The sequence below is a fragment of the Lipomyces tetrasporus genome (assembly GCF_029532465.1).
Source record: "Lipomyces tetrasporus strain NRRL Y-64009 chromosome Unknown POJ06scaffold_2, whole genome shotgun sequence".
NCBI lineage: Eukaryota > Fungi > Ascomycota > Lipomycetes > Lipomycetales > Lipomycetaceae > Lipomyces > Lipomyces tetrasporus.
This window is the reverse complement of record NW_026611597.1, coordinates 2,253,813-2,272,867: the sequence shown is the minus strand read 5'-3', so window position 1 is coordinate 2,272,867 and position 19,055 is coordinate 2,253,813. Positions and strand designations below refer to the sequence as shown.

The window sequence follows — 19,055 nt, the reverse complement described above, 5'->3', positions numbered from 1 at the left end:
CTCCGCGCCTTGGAATTTTTTCACTTTCCAGCACAACTCCCAAGTTAAAGATTTACCTACGGCACTTTGCACACATGCCGACATTTGATGACGCAAAAATGCGGGTAAAGGCCAAGTTAGGGACGGCAAAGAAGAATAAGCCAGTATCTGCATCTGGTACTCCGACACAAATAATAAGCGGCTATTGCGTTCTCCCGATTTATCTTCCAGCGCCGGTATCTACTACGGGCACTTCCAGCGACTCTGAAGACGAAGGCGGTCTCAAGCAAACTCCAGTGGTTCATTATCTTTATATTCGAAAGCATGAAACTCCAGGAGATAATTCATCGTCACGAACGCTATTCGTAGCAAATTTGCCGATTGATGCGACAACCCTCCACATGCACAAGCTCTTCTCGACGATCGCCGATATCGCTCCATCAAGTATTGAGACAGTCACGTTTTTACCTTCGCCAACTGGTACCTCATTCCAGCTGATTCCATCGCTCTCGTCACTTAAAGGGCTGCAAGAGAGTGAAATATCGCAAATCCGCAGAATCCTACCAACTTGCAGTGCCGCCCACGTCGTCTTCACGGACATCAAGGCCATGAACAAGGCCCTTGGCTCGCTGAAGTTCCAGCAGGTCACGCCACCTGTATGGCGCCTTTCAGACTCCGTCGAGCAAGAGACTGAGGATGCGAACGCCATGACCGGTTCTGCGCGGTATATGGCGATTCACAAGCGAAGGCGCATTTCCTCCGCCGCATTACAGGTCACGGTCGACAGCTTTATGAGCGCCTACAATAAAGCTGAAACTCAGCGCGAGCGCGATGCTAAACGAGCGAGGTCAATGCCTGACGACGACGGTTTTGTCACTGTATCGCGAGGTGTCGGACGGACAGCCGTGGGAACCTCGTCTGATGCGTTGAAGGCTGAGGCGAAGAAGCGACAGAAGAAGGGCGAGTTAAAAGACTTTTATCGCTTCCAGATTCGTGAAGAGAAGAAGACGCGCATGAATGAGCTGCTCAAAAATTTCAAGATGGACCAAGAGAAGATTCGAGAGTTGAAAGCCAAGCGGAAGTTTAAGCCGTTTAGTAGTAAACTTGCATAGGAATTTGCATTGGAAACGATTTAAAAGTTTGCTCTCTGGGTGAGGTTGCATGTATTATGGCGTTTTACGGATAAAGAAAAAGTGTTGACCAAGATGATACAATACAAGTAATATTAGTAATTCCCGTACTATATAGCATTATGCATTAACGCCTTAAACCGCATGATGACCCTTACCGTTCCCATTGCTCCCAAAATATACAAGTCTTTTTACCACATCGTACAACGATAAACTAACAATACAGATATATTAAGAACGTGAATGCTCCAAACTACCATAACCGAACTGTCTAGGTATCGTACAAATTCCAAACGAACTAGCATCTGCGTCCCAAAGCGATCTCTGGGCCAACGTATGGACGTGGAGCCAGAGCTCGCTTGAATATATAATGCGCACTAAGTATGGTCAGGACACGGTTCCATACCGTCGTAACAAAGGTACTTACAATACGGCTCCGAAGAAAAGTAGCACAGCGAGCACGACAAGAATGATTACCCCCAGAGTAATTTGCACGTATGAATGCAACCGCCAATCCACCGTCCACATTCTATCCAACTGTTCCATATCTTGTCTGAACCTTCCAGCGGATTCGCTTTCGAAACTGCTCAAACCTTCAGCTTCGGCACTCTCAGGAAATTCACTGCGTACTCTATATAACAGGTAATCAACTTCCTGTCGAGTCATTCGCATGCTCGCGTTCAAGTTTTCAAGTGACTTGAGAACATCGCTAGCCGTACTTTGCTTTCTTCCATCCGCCTTTAAGTGCGGAGCTGTTCCCATGACTGGTCTGCTTTGCCGCCGATTCGACTCTGTTGAGTTGAGTGAATTACCGTCCTCCATATGTCTCCTTCTAGGTGAACTACCTCGGAGCATGGTTTGTTGCGACTCGTCATCCGCAGACGATACATTTGGTGGTGAACTCATGCATCGTGATAGTTCTCGCAACAACTTTCGTGGAGATGGCGGTTTGTTCTGCTCATTGTGGCGTTGTGCTCGTCTACGGATAGACGACCCGTTGAAGCGGACACCTGGTGAGACTGACTGCGGCCGCAGTTTGTCACTGAACAGCATCGTAGAAGCTATCGACTGAGGTATTGGAGCAGGCAGTTCTGGCGTGATAGAGCGCTGATTCAAGGGCTTCGTAGGCGACATTTCTAGACCGGAATAATTTTGCTCACATGAGGTCAAATCATCACGGTGCAGATTTTCTTGTCTATTGGTGTCTTCAACAGAACCTGCCGGTACTTTGTCATCTGCTGAATCTGTAGTGTTCTTAGAAATCTCATCATCGCTATCACCAGGGCGCGTAAAGTGACGATGTATCGGAGAGAATGGAGCATCCAGACTAGAACGTTTCAGAAACCGGCCCTCCGGCGAAATCGCACTCAAATTCGGAAAAGAAGACGATCCACCGGCAGGCGCATTACCAGGAGTCGGAGACTGTGAAGGAGAAGTTAACGATTCGCTCCTGGACTTATTCGGCTGCGTTCGTGGTTGCAAATACGACGGAAGTGAGGGCTCAGCCGATTTTGGCGAGCTTAGAGCAGGCGCTGGATCTGACGTCAAACGTGCAATCCTCTGCGTCGTATTAGTATCTTCCATAGAGTCTATAGCATACAGCAGACTAACCTCAGCATCGCGTCGTGCCTCTTCGAAATTAGAAGATGCACGCCCTTCATCACTATACACCTCGTCGATCTCCTTCTCCAGAACTAGACTAAAGCTCTTCTCCTCTACACCATTCTCTTTCCCTGGAACTGCATTGAGCTCAGGTGAGTGACTCGGTGAAGTAGCCGGAGATAAATTAAGAGATCCAAAGAAATCGCTGCTAGAGAAATGAAAACCATCGCCAGGCGGCTTAAACGAATTAATTCCGAGACCAAACCGAGGGCTCGTATTGAATCGAGCAGTGAACAGTTTCTTAGGTGTTGACGATGCAATAGGTAGACCCGCAATTACTGTTGACAATGGTGAGCCGAATGAAGGTAAGGAAGATATAGAGCTGAATATTGGACCTTGCACAATGTCAGCACCTGCCATCCCACTACCAGAGGTGACAGAAAAGCGATAAAAACTTACCCTGGTCGTTGTTTGTTTCTGACTTGGTATTATCTCCACGAGCAACCTTCATCGAATCTGCATCTGGATAATATCCTTGGTTCTGCTGGCTCGCTTGACCGTCATCCCAGTGGTCGTCGACATTAAAATCCCCGTCTAGCATGCTTATATCTCGAGCCAGTTGATTCCCAATTTCTGTCATAATTTCTCCATACAATCAAAACTGTGTTTATATCAGGATAACGATAAAATACAGACTAAGTCAAGGCTGCGAAGGTTTTCGCGTAAGTTAACCACAGCGAGTTCTGTTTGTCTTCTTGACTCCACGTCTCGCGCGCGTCGCGTGGAGATGAGGCAACGTTATATAGCCACCTTGGTTACTTTTGAATGATACCGTTTATGGCATAGTGTTGCTGTGGATTGGCAGTTGACCAGAATGAGCTCTGTGAGCAAATTAGAGAACGCAACACCACGACAAGTGGCTCAAAGCATAGGCTAAGGGTTATTCAGCCACAGCCAGTGGACGCGTCTGATCATGCGGCCGGTCATAAAGAATGTCATAGGTAATCAACTACGATGGAGGAGAACGAAAGATTAGAGTCAATTGCAACAGATATCCTTAATTTGTGTGTGGGTAGAAAATGGGGGATTCCACGTCTTAGTGACGTATCATCGTCCAAGTCCGTCACGATTGGAGAAGCTTCGGTTCGAGAACTGACTCCAAAGGAAGCGCGGATCATTGAGCGATACAAGGAACTAAATGAACTGAATAGACGGATATTTGAGATTGACCTCAGTGAGTGTTACATGCGGTAGACAAATTATTGAGGACGTGTTTGTTAACTGTTCAACAGAGGTTGAGGGCAACGAAAGACGAGAATATTCGGGGCTACCAGTGGCCGAACTCAAACATAGATCAGAGACGGCAAAGCAGATTGCAGATATACATTCTACAATTATATATGGGTGCGTTGGATTCATACTGGAATTGAAGGTTGCTGACGGCGTTTAGTTCGGTGGCACCTATTTCACTGATCAGATCGCAATTGCAAAATGGCGACCATAATACTGTTGTCAATCGCGACCAGTCGGTGCAGATAATACTGCGGCTCAGTGATGAACTGTCAAGGTTAAAGACGCAACTGCTCCAACTACAAAAGGAGAACAAGGGTCGGTCTACTCTGATGCATATATTATACTGGCCGGCATTAGCTAATCGATGTTAGAACGGCATGAAATGAATAGGGCAACCACTGTGCAGATTATCGGCATTACGAAAGAACGGCGCACCCTACAGAAAAGTGTCCTGACCAATGCCGATAAGAAGAGAATATCAGCGTAAGTGTGTGACGATTGTTGATCAGACCGATAAGGTACTAACTGTTCTAGATTCAAGGAATCAATCGCGAACACAGAAGAAAAGATCGAGACACTAAAGCCGGTTATTTTGGTGTGTGCATCGTATTCATATTTGGCAACTCGTTACTGATACACAATAGGGAATCATACTTGGAAGTGGACTAGATTGGGCGACACATGACGAACTTCGCGACATTGTGCTGGAATGTAGCAACAATGATTCGGATGACGGGAGCTCAGACTATGAGTTTGATTTCAATGGTCGCGAAGACGACCCTGACGATCTTGACGGGTGATTGGCAAAGAATGTAATTTACTGATGACCAGAATACTCGCCATGAAACGGTCACGAATAGTGATCTAATAATCAGGAACCAGGTCACGGGCAGATGAGAGTGACAGAGTGGCTGTGAGTCCAGCAGCGATCACGTCTAATTTCACGTGCGCGGCTAAAGTGAGCCAATCATAGACCTTGTAATAGCGGCATTGGATAAACCGACTAGCCTGAAATGTCTTAGCGCACAAGGCTTCGGCCGCATTATCAGAGGGTTAGGGGATGTGTGTTACGCATGTGGTACGAGCTTTCTCGAGAGACAGTGTCGTACTTCGGTTGGCGCCTTCCCCCCTACAAGACTGCATCATCACGGGCGTTCTTGTTGCATCTGGTGCAGCTCTGCCCACCAGCAACAGCATAAATCTTTCTTTCTATCTTGATAGTTTCCCACCTCCTTCGCCTGCTCCCTCTTCGACACTCGTATATACGTTCGCCGGCAAAGCGCGTTGCCAGTCCTGTCCCTCGTGACGCACCGCGCGTTTTTCTGCATCGTCCCAGTCGAGTGATCGCCAGTGGTAGTCGCCATAACCGGCGCCAGTGCGCGCGATTCTCCGCCAGCAATTGCGGCTCCGTGCCGTCGTATAGTAGTCCGGTCGCGCGAAGAGACGGGTGGAATTGGCCTGGATCCTAAATTGCGTGCACTGTGGTCACTAACCGTCCGCATGAGTACCGCAACGGCTGGGTTCTTCTCACCATGCATATCGTCCGCGTAGGTCTTTTCCTGCTCACGCTATCGTTCTGCATAGTGTCAATATGTGCTGCTCGTATGACGTTTGGTCTTTTTGGCGACGGCACTACACCTTCTGATTCGCCGCCTTCTTCTCGGGCTGCTGCGGCAGCTGCTGGAATCTCGTCGACGTCATCTTCGCCGTCGTCATTATCATCCTCCGTTCTTTCACTTTCGTACGCGACACTATCAACCATTTCAGCGTCTATCGTGGCGCTTCTATATTCGACACACATTATCTCATCGCCGCTAGACAGCGTTCTTATCAAGTTCCCGGGCGCGACGACAACGAGGTCAGGCTCGTGCTGTCCGGCAAGCCCGTCGCGAAAACACCTTGGATCTCTTCTTTCATGCACATGTCCAGACTCTGTTGAAGATGACAGCGTGGTTGCGGTCGCCGATTCGTCAGACGATAGTGCAGACGACAAGAATACATGTTCCATGGGCGACGACTTCATGTCTTGTCGCGTGCAGCCAAAAAAGAGAAAATCGAGTCACCGTTCCGCTGTCGTCGAACCGATAACGCCGGAACAGGAACTACTCAAGGCTTTAGCCGAAGGAGAGTACGCGAACAATCTGTGTGCTTTAGAAGGGTCCATGGATTGTTCTGTTAGCTCGGTAAGTCATTACCGGCGGAGAATTTTTTGATATGTGTGCTAATAGCTTAAAGGCATGCTTTCAGCTAGGACTTTGTACGAATCCCACAATCCGTCCTGCACCTACGAGCCCGCATCCAGGACTACAGTTGTATAAGCCAGCAATAGTATCACTTCCTACCCCACCACAGTCGACCCATCTGCTTTCGTCGCTGCTGGGTCCATCGTCAAAGACTACATTACTTCTGCGCGCGTTCGCAAAGAGCATCTACAAGTTTAATAACATCTCAGTCATGTCATCTGTCACACCTGCTCCGGGCGAGGAGGCCACGCCAGGGAAGAAAGTGCGACCGGCACCGATTAGTACGTTTACGGTTGTGGCTCCGACAGAGACAGTTTTGAGTGGCTTGTTGGAAGTGGAGAAGAAAGACGAGGATAAGGACGAACACGTTCTCCGGCGACGACGGCAAGGAGTAGTTGAGGATGGTGGGGCCCATGAAGACATGGCGGCGACTGTGGCAATGGTTGGAGAGGTCAAACAGGAGGCAGAAATCCAGCCACATGACGAGTCGCCGTCGCCAGAATTGCAGCCGCAACCACAACAAACCCCACTGTCGAACAAGTCGACCGGTATCGCGACACGTCTTAATGTGCAAGAAGTCCTGGCGGCCAGCAACCGTGGCTCGTGCTCGTGCCTGGGGCTCGTGATTGCGATGTTATGCTTTGTCGCCATGGGCATGTAATATCAGGTAACAACGAACACGAGCATAAAATAGAATATTGCGGTACGTGATGACGAAACGACTTATACCAGAGGCAGTTGGTTTATACGATACGAGGGCGGGATCTTCTCCATTTGGATGGTACATATTCTGGTATAACTTTTTCATTTTCATACATAGAATTTCGTGGTTTTCGAACAGTGCACTTTGGTCTTGTGATGGTTATATCACAACATGGAGGGGTGGCTTTATTGGGTACATGACATATGGTGGGCTTGCAGGCAGGGTTTTTGTTTATTCGCATTTACATGTTTAATAGATGGTGGACTTAATGATGACGGTGATGATGTAGTTTGAGGTTTGAGAAGGGCATTTTTTCAAAATTCCGCGTTGTGGTCTCACTGGTTGGAGTTATTTTGTTTGCAGTATTTAATGTGCATATATTACATGATATTCCCTTTGGTTCTGCGGTCGATAAGAGTCGGGTCAGTTGCTTATTAGCATTGTAATAAATTAGAATTGCCAATTCGAGATGGACAACGGCGATGCTACGAACCGTATTTATCTCTTCTGTGAGCAGCCGTCATTAATAGCATCGAAAGTGTGTCAGGATCCACTATCATGCCTATCATGGCGTATACAACATAATCGGCAATAACGACCCCTATAGGAAAATATTCTGCAGTAGAATACATACACAAAATTCCCATAATAATAGTGCCGACGCCTGCACCTGTCATACATGACATAATATAAGCGCGGTAATGGTCAAAAATGGTCTCGCTGGTGCTAAATGAAGAAAAGGTATCATAGACAATCGACCCCATTCAATACCCATTACCAAACGGTCGTCGCAACAACTCTTAACAGGAGAATGAGTATGCGACGTCTGACAGAAGCATCTTGACAGTTGACACAAGCGATAAGTCATTAACCATAACAATAGACGAGAAAACGATGTCACCTAGGCAGATTGATTGAGCATGTAATCGTTCAGACAATCGAGAGCACGGTTTATAGGTTTCGATGCGACACAGCAACTCGCGTGCATATGCTAGTGATGTATTGGTCAGTGCTTAAGATGCAAATCTATCAAACCAACAAACAACGGGTGAGTAGAGCAACCGTCAGCAGAGCTATCAGCACGGTGGATATCGGCTTTGTAACGGCCAGCCAGGTAACTAGCAAAGGGGATATTGCTGCCACTTACGACAACATTTGGAACAAATCAAGCGCCTTGTAAGTCAATTCAGGAATAGCGACAGCAACATTTACATCAAGGGTGACAAAAGGCAGTCTCATCCAACCAGAAGATATCCAAACAAACTTCAAAGATGTAATAAAGCGAACTACATACATCAAATTTCTCCGAAAACTCTTGTACAGCTGAGTGCGATTATAACCATTTCGAGAAGATCGGGGGCCCTAGAGTCGTGGATGTCAGCAATTGATCAGAGGGAATCTTCACAACAGGCGCTGTATATGACGTTGCAAGAGAATCAAATATAGTAGAATATTGCATTGTAACATTTAGAATGTAATGCATGATTTGATATTGCAATAAATGAATATTAAAAGGGCAGCACGAAAACTTCCGCCAAGGTATATGGGCCATAAAAACTAGTATAATAACATGCTAGGCTGCGCCGGTTTTCATGGGAATTTCTGTCGCGGTTCCACATTATTACAAGTAGTTAGTCTTTATTATCTAAAATGCCTGTAATAAATTGTATCTAAATATTCTTGTAAGTTTGTTGGAGCAAGTCATATGCCAAATGGGAGACGCTAGTCCCAGTTGCTCCACCATATGGTTTCAGTGACTGCACGCAAAGCGACCCGCTCGAAGTCGATATGCAGGTCTCGAGGAGTCTCTGCGACTCGCGAGTCACTCGGACAGAATGCGGAGTCCCTTCGCGAGTGTCTCCATCGAGTCGTAATAGTAACTTACACAAGTTGTGACATGCGTACGGCTTGTGTGAGTAGGGTCGATGAATTTTTCTATAGGGGACACAAGGTATCATGCATAGTATCGTCACTGGAGCATACGGCGTTGGTTGGTGATAGGTTTAATACATATTTTTCCTTTCACACAATCAGGCGGGGTTGATAAACACTTACTTGCGTTGGGCTAGCTAGGTGGCGGCTAGCGGCGGCGCAGAGAGAGTGCGGTGTGAAGCAAAAGTAAGCCAATCCAGCCGACAATGACGCTATCTGACCAAGGCCCAGCACATGAGCCTGGGCACGAACCGACGCATTGCGAAGATAGACCAGAGCAGACGGGCTCTTGTCGCCTTGTGAGAATTGTTAGCTCACTCTTCAGCTCGACTTCATCCTTAGTTGCTTTTTTATTTTGCGTTATGGCCATCATGATGTCAAGAATTTCTGCAGAACAACGCACCGCCACACAAGTGCACAGGGGCTGAAGCTTGTGGCAGTGTGGACCCTGGTTTTTTGACTTTGTGGGCCGCGCGATGACGTAGGTGGCGCAGTCCGAAGATACAGCGAGCCTCCAACAAGCCACATTGTTCCCGGTCACCTGGAAAGCCAAAATCCCGTGGTGCCTGCATCCGTACTCACTTCGCAGCAACTACAGTTATGCCACAACGCCCGCGAACCCACTTGCCTTATCCCGAGTCCCGTCGCCGACTGGCCGCGCTCTCCTCGTTCTTGCGCGCCCGGCCGCCTAGGCTGACATCTCTTTAACCATCGTTCGTTCCCGCTTCTGACTTCTCTCTCTTCCGTTTGCTCTTTTTTGTCAGTGTCCACATCTCCATCTCGATCGAATTGTCGTCGGGTGAAGTACTCCATACTGGTTTACGTTTTCCATGACCGCCAACGCTTTCGACGATGCGTCAACCTCGGTATGGGGCGACCAGCCATTGAGCGACCTGACGTCGGGCTCAACACCAACACTACCACAGTCCACACTTGCGACCACATCGTCGTCGTCGTCGTCGACGACCATGACCCCGCCGGAATCACCACGACGGGAGCTACCGCCATTGCCACAAGTTATCCAGCCCCGGGCGAACATAGAGCACTACGTGCCCGCGACGCTCGAAAATGAGCTGTCAATAGACCAGCTCCACGAGAAAATATACGTACAGACCCCGTCGACCACGGCGCCGTCTGCGTTGCTTGCTTCTTCGTCGTCGTCGTCGTCGAGTCTAATCCCGACGTGTCTTGAAGACACGCTCGGTCTAGAGAAGACGAGCGCGCTCAGGAGGGAAGCTAAGCTCATGCAGGACGGGCTCGCCGCCATCCTAGAGCGCATATTAGAAGTCAAGGGTGAATACGAGCGGCTCGAAGACGAAAACAAATTCTTGCAAGACTATATCGGGAACTTGATGAGTCGGAGTAAGATGCTTACGACAAAGACGTCGGATTAGTTATTAATTCGTGCAATCCATCATGTAAGGGATTAATGGGGGAACAGAAAAAAAGTTAAGCGCGTTGGATTCTAATACGTTCGGCGTTCAGCGTCACACGCGTGTGTTTGTGTATCATAGGACATCGGTTATGGGTTTGACTTAGCATCTGGCGTTTCGTTCGAGCGTGCATCTATATACTCATTCATTCATCGACTTGGGAGTTTGTGACATAACATTGAATTTGCAATACACAGTTTGTAAATGTCGGCTACCACATATCACGTAGTTCTCTGGCAGTTTAGAACAAATATTTAGCAATTGTGATGCTACGTCTAATGCAGAACGAACCCCCGGCAGTCACCCGTCCCCCTTTCTATCGTCTTGTCTCACTTTACAACGTACCAGTCACAGATCATCCACAGCAAACAAAGCGAGCTAGCAATGGTCCCAGGGCTATTATATCTATGCCACATCTTGGTCCCAGGGCTATTATATCTATGCCACATCTTGGATACCACCTGTTTGTTGTCAGTAACACACTATCAACGAACAACAAACATGCAATTCTACCCTCGCCGATGCAGTATGTGGCTTCCCTTTCTGGCATGTCTACAAAATATTAGATTCTCACAAATCGCTCGTGACACACCCATCACGTACCAGGACTGTCTTGAAGCTATTATAGGACAGCGCATTAGCAAGTCTCTCAAAAAATATTCGTTTTGGAATATACCTTCGCGACCCGCTCTTCACCTCGCCCCTTCCTCAACATGATTCGGGTAGCTGATGCGTGCGCCTGTGTCATCCAATCAGTACCAGCTCCGACCCACGCTTCGACAAACTACAAACCAAAACGTGTCCTCCAACGCTACAAATAGTTAGCCAGGTCCATAATCACATGACAAAACGTACGGTTTTCGGCCATCGGCGGCTGCAAATAACGCCGACGCGCCAGGATCAGACTGCACCTGGTTTGTCATAAACACTGCCACGTTATACTCCTCGGCAAGCCGATTCAGTCGCCCAAGCATCTGATTCAACTTTTGCTGCCGCTCATTAAGCTCTCCGCGACCACAGTAATCGACCCTGAACTGCGCCATAATCGAATCGACGATCAACAGACGGTAACTCCCGTCCGCGAACGTGCTCCCGAGTTTCTCGATAAGTTCCATCTGATGCTCGCTGTTGAGAGCGCGTGCGTATGAAATATTATCGCACACTTGTTCGGCGTCGACGCCAAACCTCTCGGCAATGTCGCGTAACCTACCCAATAAGCTGCTTTCTTCCTTTCCTTTTAACTCAACCAACTTACCGTTCAGGGCGGAACGTGCCCTCGGTATCAATATACGCCACTTTACCTTCCGCGCCGCCCATGTCCTATCTTCGTCAACACGGAAACAAATATATCAACGCGAGAGGGCTTACCTTTGGCAGCTGCGCTGTCACGCACAGTGTATGTGCTAACTGCGTCTTGCCGCATCGATATTCGCCAAACACCTCCGTGATACTCATGGTTTTAACACCACCTAAGCATGCTCTATCAGCGAAGATCCACACTATAAGCTCAGTTCTAATACCCCCTAAGATGCTATCCAGTTGCTTACTGCCCGACGATACGGCAATCACGCGTCTTCGATTATGAGCCTGCTCTGTAGCGGAAATAAACCCAACATTCTACACTACACATTAGAACACGTAGGTCTTGTTACGACGAAACACATACGATAAGTTTTCCTGCCGCTTCCTTGATTTTATCGACCTTAACTTCACTAAGGCCTTTTACTTTCAGCAAGTTACGACGCGTCGTAGAAAGGACTGTCTAGCGCCCGTTCAGTTCATCATCAATAAAGTTCGGTACTGGTCATATGCACCGAAATAGCGTATATTCCCGCGGCCCGCAGTTTCTGGATGTCGGCAGCGTTGATGCCAAGGTTCTGAAGCTCGTCGACATCAAGGATCGAGCTGTCGACCTGCATGCGAGCGTCAGCAGTTGTAGAAGTAGATTTCAAACATCCATCATACTTCTTCGGGCTCAGGATCAGAGTCGATGGTGCGCCTTGTGTCTACGGTTACCATTATTATTCTGGAAGGCGTCTGAGGACGAATCGAATCGGGAATTCGGAGAAGAAATCTAAAATATAGTCGGCAAACGAGATGTTAATTGACCAGTTTCCTGGTTGGGCAATAACGCGTGTCGAGTTTACGTGATTTCGCTCAAACACAGTCACATCGCGTCACCCTTCGTCTCACGTGATCGGCAAACCTCGTATTCGGAAAACACCCCAAAAACGATATTCGAAACGTCGACTTTCTCTGGCCCACCCAGATCAATAGAAGCTTCAACATTCGTCATCGCCATCTCGACTGGGGTCTTAACATCATGCACGTACGAGCACTGTCGCTGTTCCTTGCACTGGCGACTGCGACGCTCGTTCGCGCCCTCTTTGCGGACGAAGCCTTCGTCGTGGACTGGCACATCGCATCCATAGGCAGCATCGTTCCTTCTCGCGCCCTAGTGTCCCCGGACTCGGTCACCATCTTTTCCGAGTCGTCCGTCCTTGCTTCACTAGACACTGTCAATGGTACCGTCCGATGGCGACATTTACTGGATGAATCTGCCGTTTCGCAACATTCGCATCTCATCCGGCTCGATTCGTCCGCAGTCTTGCTCGCTGCCGCGACGCCTGCCGATGCCGCAATTACTCATGTTGCAGCTTGGGTCGAGGATTCAGGATATCTTGTGTGGGATGGCTATTTATCTGGCGGCGCACCGCTCGGCGTGTCTGTCAGTGGTGATGTCTACATTTTGCTGAGCGGAGGAAAGGTCCAGAGACTAAGCCGCAGTACTGGATCAGTCGTCGCCGAGTACAGTCTTCCAGAGGGATACTCCCCTGTCGACATTGTTGCTTCAAAAGGCAGCATTTCGGTAATTACTAGAAAGCAAGACAAAGGTCTCGGATACTTCGTTCTGACTGGCGGAGGCGGTGAATTGGCAGATGATACTTACGTCGTCATCGACAAGAATCCTGCTGCTGTGTCTGTCACTAAGGCTGAAGGCTATAACTCGAACATCATATCTTGGACCGTTCCCGGTGAATCCACCACTATAAAACTTGCTGGCGTGTCTGGCTCTTCGGCACAGTGTCTTACTGTCACTCCTGAAGCCCCGTATGCTTCGTTCACTCTGACCTCGTCCACCAGTGGAGTTGTTGCAACAATTACCGGCCTAGACGGCAAGTCATGGACGGAGACGTACATTTATTCCGGAGGTAAGCTGACACTGGTCGGCGTGACTGATCCGACTGAATCGGCGCTTGCAGTTAGTGCCGCCACGCTATTCGAAATCTCAAAAACGTCGATTTCCAGTTTCGCACTCACCACTACTGGCGCGAAGCTAGCGAGTCATACTGAGATCGAGTTATCACCGTCATCTGTAGAATTTGCTACATGCGGCTCATCGGCATGTCTTGTTGGCTTCAAAAACGGTGAATATGTTCTCGTTACGACCACGACCGGCGTCGCCTGGGCCCGCGACGAATCAATCGCAGACGTCGTCTCCGCCCTGTTCGTGGACCTCGAGGAAGAAGGCGAAAGCTCATCACTCGGCGAAGTGCTTTTCGAAGAAAATGCGGCCCCATTACAAGCTTATATCCACAGAGTCAAGCGACACTGGAAGGCCTTGGCAGGATTACCACAATACGTTATTGGCTTTTTTCAAAGGTTCTTGTCAGGTGATTACGATGCTGTCCCCGTCGATCCCAACTCCACCGTCAGTGATACATTTGGGTTCCGCAAGTTCGTCGTGTTGGCTACGACAAAGGGCAGCTTACGAGCATTGGATACAGCGCACGCTGGTGCGTTTGCGTGGAAGGTGGACGACGTGTTGGAATCCGACGCGATTGTTGGTATTGTGCAGGGCGATGCAAAGAATGAACTGTATGTTGTCGGTGCGTTCGGTACTGTCGCTTACGTGAATGCATTGACTGGTAAGGTCATGACTATCTCCAAGATTGCCGACTTTGGCCTTGGGGACAAGGTCGAGTCTGTACTTAGTTTTGTGGACGACGGCATGCACTACATTGCTGCATGGACTGCTCATGGACAATTGCATTTTTTGAAGGCATCCTCACCTGCCACATCAATGTACTTCTCAAAAGTGATTGATAACGTTGTTGCTGGATATGTATTCAAGGAGGTAAGCTACAAGATTAGTATGCTTTATTTAGTAAGTGTTGGGCTAAGTTTTGGATAAGAATCGTCTCGTCCCAACTTGGCAATTCACACTGCCAACTTCTTCTTACCGAATCTCGTCGTTCGCTGCACGACATCCTGAGGACAAGACCGTGTCGCTGGGCCGCGTTCTTGGCGACCGATCCGTGCTCTACAAATACCTTAACCCCCACATCCTCGCCGTCGCCGCCGTAGACGACACCACCAAGTCTGCAGCCGTCTTTCTCATCGATGATGTCTCTGGTCGGCTCCTCTACTCGTCCTTCCACGAGAACGAGGTTGTCGACACTGCGGTTGGAGTCAAGCTTGTTGTGGGTGAGCACTGGGTTGTGTACAGCTACTGGAGCGATCTCCCAGCCCGCGGCGAGAAACTCGTCGTTCTGGATATGTACGAGTCGGATATCAAGAATGAGCGATGGAGTAAAGGCCAGAATTTCTCTTCGTTCACAGAGACACCACTGCCGTTTGTTCAGGGCCAGGCGTACTTATTCCCAGAGCATATCACGTCCCTTACCGTCTCCCGATCGCGATTTGGAATTACGAATAGAGACATAATTGCCACGTTGGACACTGCGCAGATTGCCGTTCTTCCTAAACGCCTACTGGACGCCCGACGGCCAGTAAACCGAGACCCGACAAACGACGAGAAGGAAGAAGGATTAGTAAAGTACGACGCGCTCATCGGCGACGACAAGCGATTCATAATATCGCACGTCTACAACGTCCTTGGCACGAAGAAGGCAATTTGCTCGCCGGCGTATCTCGAGTCTACAGTTCTCGTGTTTGCGTACGGGCTTGATCTATTTTTCACGCGCATCACACCCTCGCAGCCGTTTGATTTACTGTCAAAGTCGTTTAACAAAGGTCAACTGCTGCTTACAATCTTCGCGTTAATGGTGGCCGTCAGATTTACGAGTCCGATGGTCAAGCGAAAACAACTAAACATACGGTGGGGCACTCAAAAGTAGAGTAATAAATGGTGGGTATGATATTAGACGGACTATTGTATGAAGTCATTCCTTGTACAGAACGAAGATATAAAGCAAACTTTTATTTTGGCTCTATGTAATGCAAGCAAATTTACATTTACCGAAATCCTTATGCCCGTTAACTCGTACACACGCAACTTTTCAATCCAGATACGGTCAGAACACGTCATTGCGTCTTCTTCTCCGGCGCCTTCTCTGGTCCGCTGAACACCCACAGTACAATAAACAACATCCACGCCACGACCACGACAACCAAGGACGTAATGTAAGGATATGCGTTTGGAATCTCAAAACTTCTCAAGAACTCATTATGCCCAAAGTGACGCAGAGTGACCGTGCGCTTATCCTCGATATACGACAATCCCGTCCGTTTATAATTCAGATTGAATGTGAACATGCCGTGTTGGTCCGGAGACTTAAATGTCGTGGCATATACCTCCGAGTCGCCGCTCGCACCGACTGCAGTGAGATTGAGGCGGTAGTATGGGTCCAGCATTGTGAATTCGAGCTGGACATCGTCCGCAACGAACGGAACCCACTTGTCGTCGATCCATTCGCTAATTTCGGCCTCATATGTGATGTCCTGCTTCACTCTGTAAATTTGCGGATTTTCCTCGACCGTGTTGGCGAGCTTGTGTGTTACCGATTTAAGCTTGATCACGCCGGTCTCCTGGAATGTCCATTTTGCAATACCAGCCGCGAGCTCGCGGTTCGCGCTGTCAGCTGCGTTGAATGCTTCATCGCTCAGCATGGAGCTACTGGCAACGATAACCGCACGAGCGTTATCCCGCGCCTGGATACCCGCGACCACGTAGGCCTGCGTGCCAGAAACAAATGGCGCATCGGACTCGAGAAGTTCCTCAGCCGGATCATATACGTATGCAGTATCGCTTGCACGCAGGATCGGGAACAGCAGATGGTTATTGCCGAGGACGAAAGCTGATCCGGAGTACAAGATCTTCTTGGTCGAGTCGACCTGTAAGAGCGGTGCCGCGACGAGGTCAGTTGCCGGGTCGAGAATGACGGCGTCATGAAGTTCCGGAGAGATCGCGGCGTCATAATTGAAGTGGTCTACAAGCTTGGTATCCCGGAATGGCAGGTGGATGCCCAATTCGCGGGCGAACTCGCGGACGGAGCCCAGAGCGTGCTCGGCTGGGTTCAGGAGAACGAGGATATTACCGCCACTGGTCATGAATTCCAGTAGTGGCTTCGCTAGAAGATTTGGACCTAGAGCTTTCTGTGTAGGCGGAAGAGTCAATATGACTTGATCGTACGCGCGCTCGCCAAAGCTGAAGAGCGATAGATTAGGATCATTGGAAGTGCGAAAGTCGAGGTCGAAGTCGCGATCTGCAATCTGTTAGCAGATACCTCACAGTTCACAGTGAAACTTCATTACCCTTTAAATCATCGAAAAATATGCTGTAGTCTTCCTTTTTGATCGACGGATCGAGAACAACCAACAATTTAGAGCCACTAGTCGACAATGCAGTCGCAATGGAAACCAGAGCTACGAAAGCAATGCTAAGCATTAGCATGATCCTCCGTAAAAAAAGCGCCATAAGTGATAATTCAATTAGTACGCCAGCCAAGCAAGAATAAAAAAAGGTACACCAAGGACTGAATGAGAATCCGAATCAACTGAGGAGGGCAATGTAATAAATCACCGAGCTCGCCGTAACGACTTCGTCGCTTGCGTGTCAACATTCGAGACAGGTACCAACCCCTCGATACCTATTGCAAACAGCTACTTGCCGTTGGGATGACACCGACTGCTACACACGCCTGACACGGTTATGATATGTCATGAAAAAGGCGCGACTTTGTACCTAATGCAGATAGTCTGTCCCAGGGACATCTGAGAAGATATCCAAGTTAATGTGATTCGTTAAACTCCGCGTCTTTGCTGTCAGCCCTTCTCGCGCACAGATTGGTTGAGACGCGCGCGAATGAGTACGGTTCTACTTTGATACCGTTCGAACACCAATTAACGTTTATTTGTATATTCTCTCTCATACAAAAGTAATCACATTACAGTAATAGACGTCCACGGCCCAGATATGCCCCCAAAATCATCGCAAGTCATAGACAATGTTCTCCGGGTCCTTCACACCTTCAAAGTAGCAATCCCGGATCTCAACCATCTTAGGGCCATTCCCTTCCAGAATCCACTCTCTTTCAATTATTTCTGGGTCTTCAAGATAAAAATGGACTTTGTTGCACTTGAATAATGCCAATTTTGGCATAGAAGATTTGCAGCAGCTGCGGAGTATCCACACAACCGCTGGCTCGGTGAAGTCACTGTTATTAGTTATCTTCAAGTTGGTGAGATTTGGCAATCGAGATGGTGCATTCTCGGGATACTTCCAAGGTGCAGACCACGAGTGTACAAATATAGCATGACAAGTAATGAACTCAAGTTCGCGCAATGCGGGAAAGCTGACCTCTGCAGTCGACTTACTAAGAATCCTACCAAAGAATGCATTCAGGATCACCATTGGCAGTACAAGTTCTTCCAGACGATCAAAGATCGCGGAGACGCCAATTGGACACAACGCCGTTGTTCCAGCTTGGAACTCTGAGCGTACTTCAAGCCTTCTAATGCTCTTCACAAACTCTGAACGCTTAAGGTCGGTACTAAACGGAGGAAGTCCCTTCCGAATGCGATGGAAATATTCCACGCACTCTGGGTGCTGCTCGAGCAGGCCAGTAAGTTCCCCTTTATATTCTGTGGTACGGGAGAATCCCCCTAATGCCAGAAGAACCACGTAAACAATTAGACTCATGTGGTCAGCAGTCTCCTTCGAGACGCCCTTCTCGTCTGGAAGCGTTAGAGAATATATATGTTTGTTCCTGAATATGTTAAGAAACCCAGATATCGTAATATGGAACCAGGGAACAGTAGTGTAATCAATTATGTCGTACGCATGGCTGTCCGAAGCAAGATACTCGTCAATATGCTTTTTCCAAGTGCGACAGACCGATCTGGCAACAAGGATCTCGGGGTAGGCGATATAAGATATTGCCTCCCTGAACATTTCTGGAGGCAGAAAAGTGAATGGATTGATACGTGCATTCCTGAATACCATTCGGGCTTAAGTAGAAGTCCTATGGTCACTAACAAGATACTTATTATACGACCGGAACACGCAGAATTAAGGACATTGAATCCATGTGGAAATCAGGGAATATATAAGTCGTGAGGCGCGGTTTTTAGCCGTGTGATATCTTCAGCACGTTGCAGGACAACGTGTTGATGACTATTGACGACAACATTGATCACGAGTAGATTACTAGATTAGGAATTCAGTATCTTTTCTAATATTAGTTCGTGCATCATCCGTGCGGCAGAAGATCAATAACAGCGGTCTATCGAATTTAAAGACACGGCACTCTAACTTATATGTCCTCAACATTATTACAGGGCAATCGGCAGGGTGTTTTAATTCTATGCTGCCCTGCGCGGCTGAATTCAACCTTATCCGTAGGTTATGGGACAGGTATGAAGCATAACCGTCAATGACCGAGTCATATTCGCCATTATCGTTCGACGCCGTGCGCACCAGATGTATGCCGGCACG

The 19,055-nt window shown here is 48.4% G+C and overlaps 9 protein-coding genes across 9 annotated transcripts; 5 read left to right on the top strand and 4 right to left on the bottom strand.

Moving 5' to 3' along the window:
- Window positions 1–55: 55 nt before the first annotated feature.
- POJ06DRAFT_247165 (ribosomal RNA-processing protein 7-domain-containing protein) lies at window positions 56–1,199 on the top strand. Its single transcript, XM_056186880.1, has one exon. The coding sequence runs from the start codon at window positions 75–77 to the stop codon at window positions 1,089–1,091; it is 1,017 nt and encodes a 338-aa protein (XP_056046752.1). The 5' UTR covers window positions 56–74; the 3' UTR covers window positions 1,092–1,199.
- Window positions 1,184–3,570, bottom strand: POJ06DRAFT_247163 (uncharacterized protein). The gene is made up of 4 exons (XM_056186879.1): window positions 3,171–3,570; window positions 2,721–3,106; window positions 1,537–2,669; window positions 1,184–1,486 (listed from the first exon to the last, which is right to left on the bottom strand). The coding sequence occupies exons 1-4, from the start codon at window positions 3,349–3,351 to the stop codon at window positions 1,408–1,410; spliced, it is 1,779 nt and encodes a 592-aa protein (XP_056046751.1). The 5' UTR covers window positions 3,352–3,570; the 3' UTR covers window positions 1,184–1,407.
- A 90-nt stretch (window positions 3,571–3,660) lies between these two features.
- Window positions 3,661–5,155, top strand: POJ06DRAFT_247162 (uncharacterized protein). The gene is made up of 6 exons (XM_056186878.1): window positions 3,661–3,945; window positions 4,004–4,115; window positions 4,162–4,319; window positions 4,376–4,487; window positions 4,539–4,599; window positions 4,649–5,155. The coding sequence occupies exons 1-6, from the start codon at window positions 3,726–3,728 to the stop codon at window positions 4,802–4,804; spliced, it is 819 nt and encodes a 272-aa protein (XP_056046750.1). The 5' UTR covers window positions 3,661–3,725; the 3' UTR covers window positions 4,805–5,155.
- A 381-nt stretch (window positions 5,156–5,536) lies between these two features.
- Window positions 5,537–6,908, top strand: POJ06DRAFT_266153 (uncharacterized protein; the record flags this gene model as incomplete). Its single annotated transcript, XM_056189133.1, has 2 exons — window positions 5,537–6,187; window positions 6,240–6,908. The coding sequence occupies 2 exons, from the start codon at window positions 5,537–5,539 to the stop codon at window positions 6,906–6,908; spliced, it is 1,320 nt and encodes a 439-aa protein (XP_056046749.1).
- Window positions 6,909–9,562: 2,654 nt separating this feature from the next.
- POJ06DRAFT_66865 (uncharacterized protein) lies at window positions 9,563–10,561 on the top strand. Its single transcript, XM_056191370.1, has one exon. The coding sequence runs from the start codon at window positions 9,713–9,715 to the stop codon at window positions 10,274–10,276; it is 564 nt and encodes a 187-aa protein (XP_056046748.1). The 5' UTR covers window positions 9,563–9,712; the 3' UTR covers window positions 10,277–10,561.
- Window positions 10,515–12,414, bottom strand: POJ06DRAFT_66867 (uncharacterized protein). The gene is made up of 12 exons (XM_056191371.1): window positions 12,281–12,414; window positions 12,130–12,228; window positions 11,982–12,077; window positions 11,836–11,932; window positions 11,684–11,784; window positions 11,571–11,635; window positions 11,171–11,521; window positions 11,108–11,126; window positions 10,992–11,054; window positions 10,919–10,934; window positions 10,829–10,867; window positions 10,515–10,776 (listed from the first exon to the last, which is right to left on the bottom strand). The coding sequence occupies exons 1-12, from the start codon at window positions 12,332–12,334 to the stop codon at window positions 10,754–10,756; spliced, it is 1,023 nt and encodes a 340-aa protein (XP_056046747.1). The 5' UTR covers window positions 12,335–12,414; the 3' UTR covers window positions 10,515–10,753.
- A 48-nt stretch (window positions 12,415–12,462) lies between these two features.
- Window positions 12,463–15,544, top strand: POJ06DRAFT_247152 (uncharacterized protein). The gene is made up of 2 exons (XM_056186877.1): window positions 12,463–14,453; window positions 14,512–15,544. The coding sequence occupies exons 1-2, from the start codon at window positions 12,639–12,641 to the stop codon at window positions 15,454–15,456; spliced, it is 2,760 nt and encodes a 919-aa protein (XP_056046746.1). The 5' UTR covers window positions 12,463–12,638; the 3' UTR covers window positions 15,457–15,544.
- POJ06DRAFT_206788 (Dolichyl-diphosphooligosaccharide--protein glycosyltransferase subunit WBP1) lies at window positions 15,545–17,159 on the bottom strand. Its single transcript, XM_056185379.1, has 2 exons — window positions 16,874–17,159; window positions 15,545–16,824 (listed from the first exon to the last, which is right to left on the bottom strand). Exons 1-2 carry the CDS (start codon window positions 17,034–17,036, stop codon window positions 15,644–15,646), a joined length of 1,344 nt encoding a protein of 447 aa, XP_056046745.1. The 5' UTR covers window positions 17,037–17,159; the 3' UTR covers window positions 15,545–15,643.
- A 118-nt stretch (window positions 17,160–17,277) lies between these two features.
- Window positions 17,278–18,899, bottom strand: POJ06DRAFT_247150 (uncharacterized protein). The gene has a single exon (XM_056186876.1). It carries the CDS (start codon window positions 18,561–18,563, stop codon window positions 17,547–17,549), a length of 1,017 nt encoding a protein of 338 aa, XP_056046744.1. The 5' UTR covers window positions 18,564–18,899; the 3' UTR covers window positions 17,278–17,546.
- Between the last annotated feature and the right edge of the window lie 156 nt (window positions 18,900–19,055).

Excerpts from the sequence above, each read along its gene's own strand:
- POJ06DRAFT_66867 (XM_056191371.1), bottom strand. The coding sequence starts at position 12,334 with ATGGTAACCGTAGACACAAGGCGCACCATCGACTCTGATCCTGAGCCC. Across the intron at positions 12,078-12,129 it reads CGGGAATATACGCTATTTCG|ACAGTCCTTTCTACGACGCG; the intron begins GTGCATATGACC and ends AACGGGCGCTAG. Across the intron at positions 11,933-11,981 it reads AAGCGGCAGGAAAACTTATC|AATGTTGGGTTTATTTCCGC; the intron begins GTATGTGTTTCG and ends TGTGTAGTGTAG.
- POJ06DRAFT_247150 (XM_056186876.1), bottom strand. The coding sequence starts at position 18,563 with ATGGTATTCAGGAATGCACGTATCAATCCATTCACTTTTCTGCCTCCA.
- POJ06DRAFT_247162 (XM_056186878.1), top strand. The coding sequence starts at position 3,726 with ATGGAGGAGAACGAAAGATTAGAGTCAATTGCAACAGATATCCTTAAT. Across the intron at positions 4,116-4,161 it reads CATTCTACAATTATATATGG|TTCGGTGGCACCTATTTCAC; the intron begins GTGCGTTGGATT and ends GACGGCGTTTAG. Across the intron at positions 4,488-4,538 it reads GATAAGAAGAGAATATCAGC|ATTCAAGGAATCAATCGCGA; the intron begins GTAAGTGTGTGA and ends TAACTGTTCTAG.
- POJ06DRAFT_247165 (XM_056186880.1), top strand. The coding sequence starts at position 75 with ATGCCGACATTTGATGACGCAAAAATGCGGGTAAAGGCCAAGTTAGGG.
- POJ06DRAFT_206788 (XM_056185379.1), bottom strand. The coding sequence starts at position 17,036 with ATGGCGCTTTTTTTACGGAGGATCATGCTAATGCTTAGCATTGCTTTC. Across the intron at positions 16,825-16,873 it reads ATTTTTCGATGATTTAAAGG|ATCGCGACTTCGACCTCGAC; the intron begins GTAATGAAGTTT and ends AACAGATTGCAG.
- POJ06DRAFT_66865 (XM_056191370.1), top strand. The coding sequence starts at position 9,713 with ATGACCGCCAACGCTTTCGACGATGCGTCAACCTCGGTATGGGGCGAC.
- POJ06DRAFT_247163 (XM_056186879.1), bottom strand. The coding sequence starts at position 3,351 with ATGACAGAAATTGGGAATCAACTGGCTCGAGATATAAGCATGCTAGAC. Across the intron at positions 2,670-2,720 it reads AGGCACGACGCGATGCTGAG|AGGATTGCACGTTTGACGTC; the intron begins GTTAGTCTGCTG and ends AATACGACGCAG. Across the intron at positions 1,487-1,536 it reads CTTTTCTTCGGAGCCGTATT|TGCGCATTATATATTCAAGC; the intron begins GTAAGTACCTTT and ends GACCATACTTAG.
- POJ06DRAFT_247152 (XM_056186877.1), top strand. The coding sequence starts at position 12,639 with ATGCACGTACGAGCACTGTCGCTGTTCCTTGCACTGGCGACTGCGACG. Across the intron at positions 14,454-14,511 it reads CTGGATATGTATTCAAGGAG|AATCGTCTCGTCCCAACTTG; the intron begins GTAAGCTACAAG and ends GTTTTGGATAAG.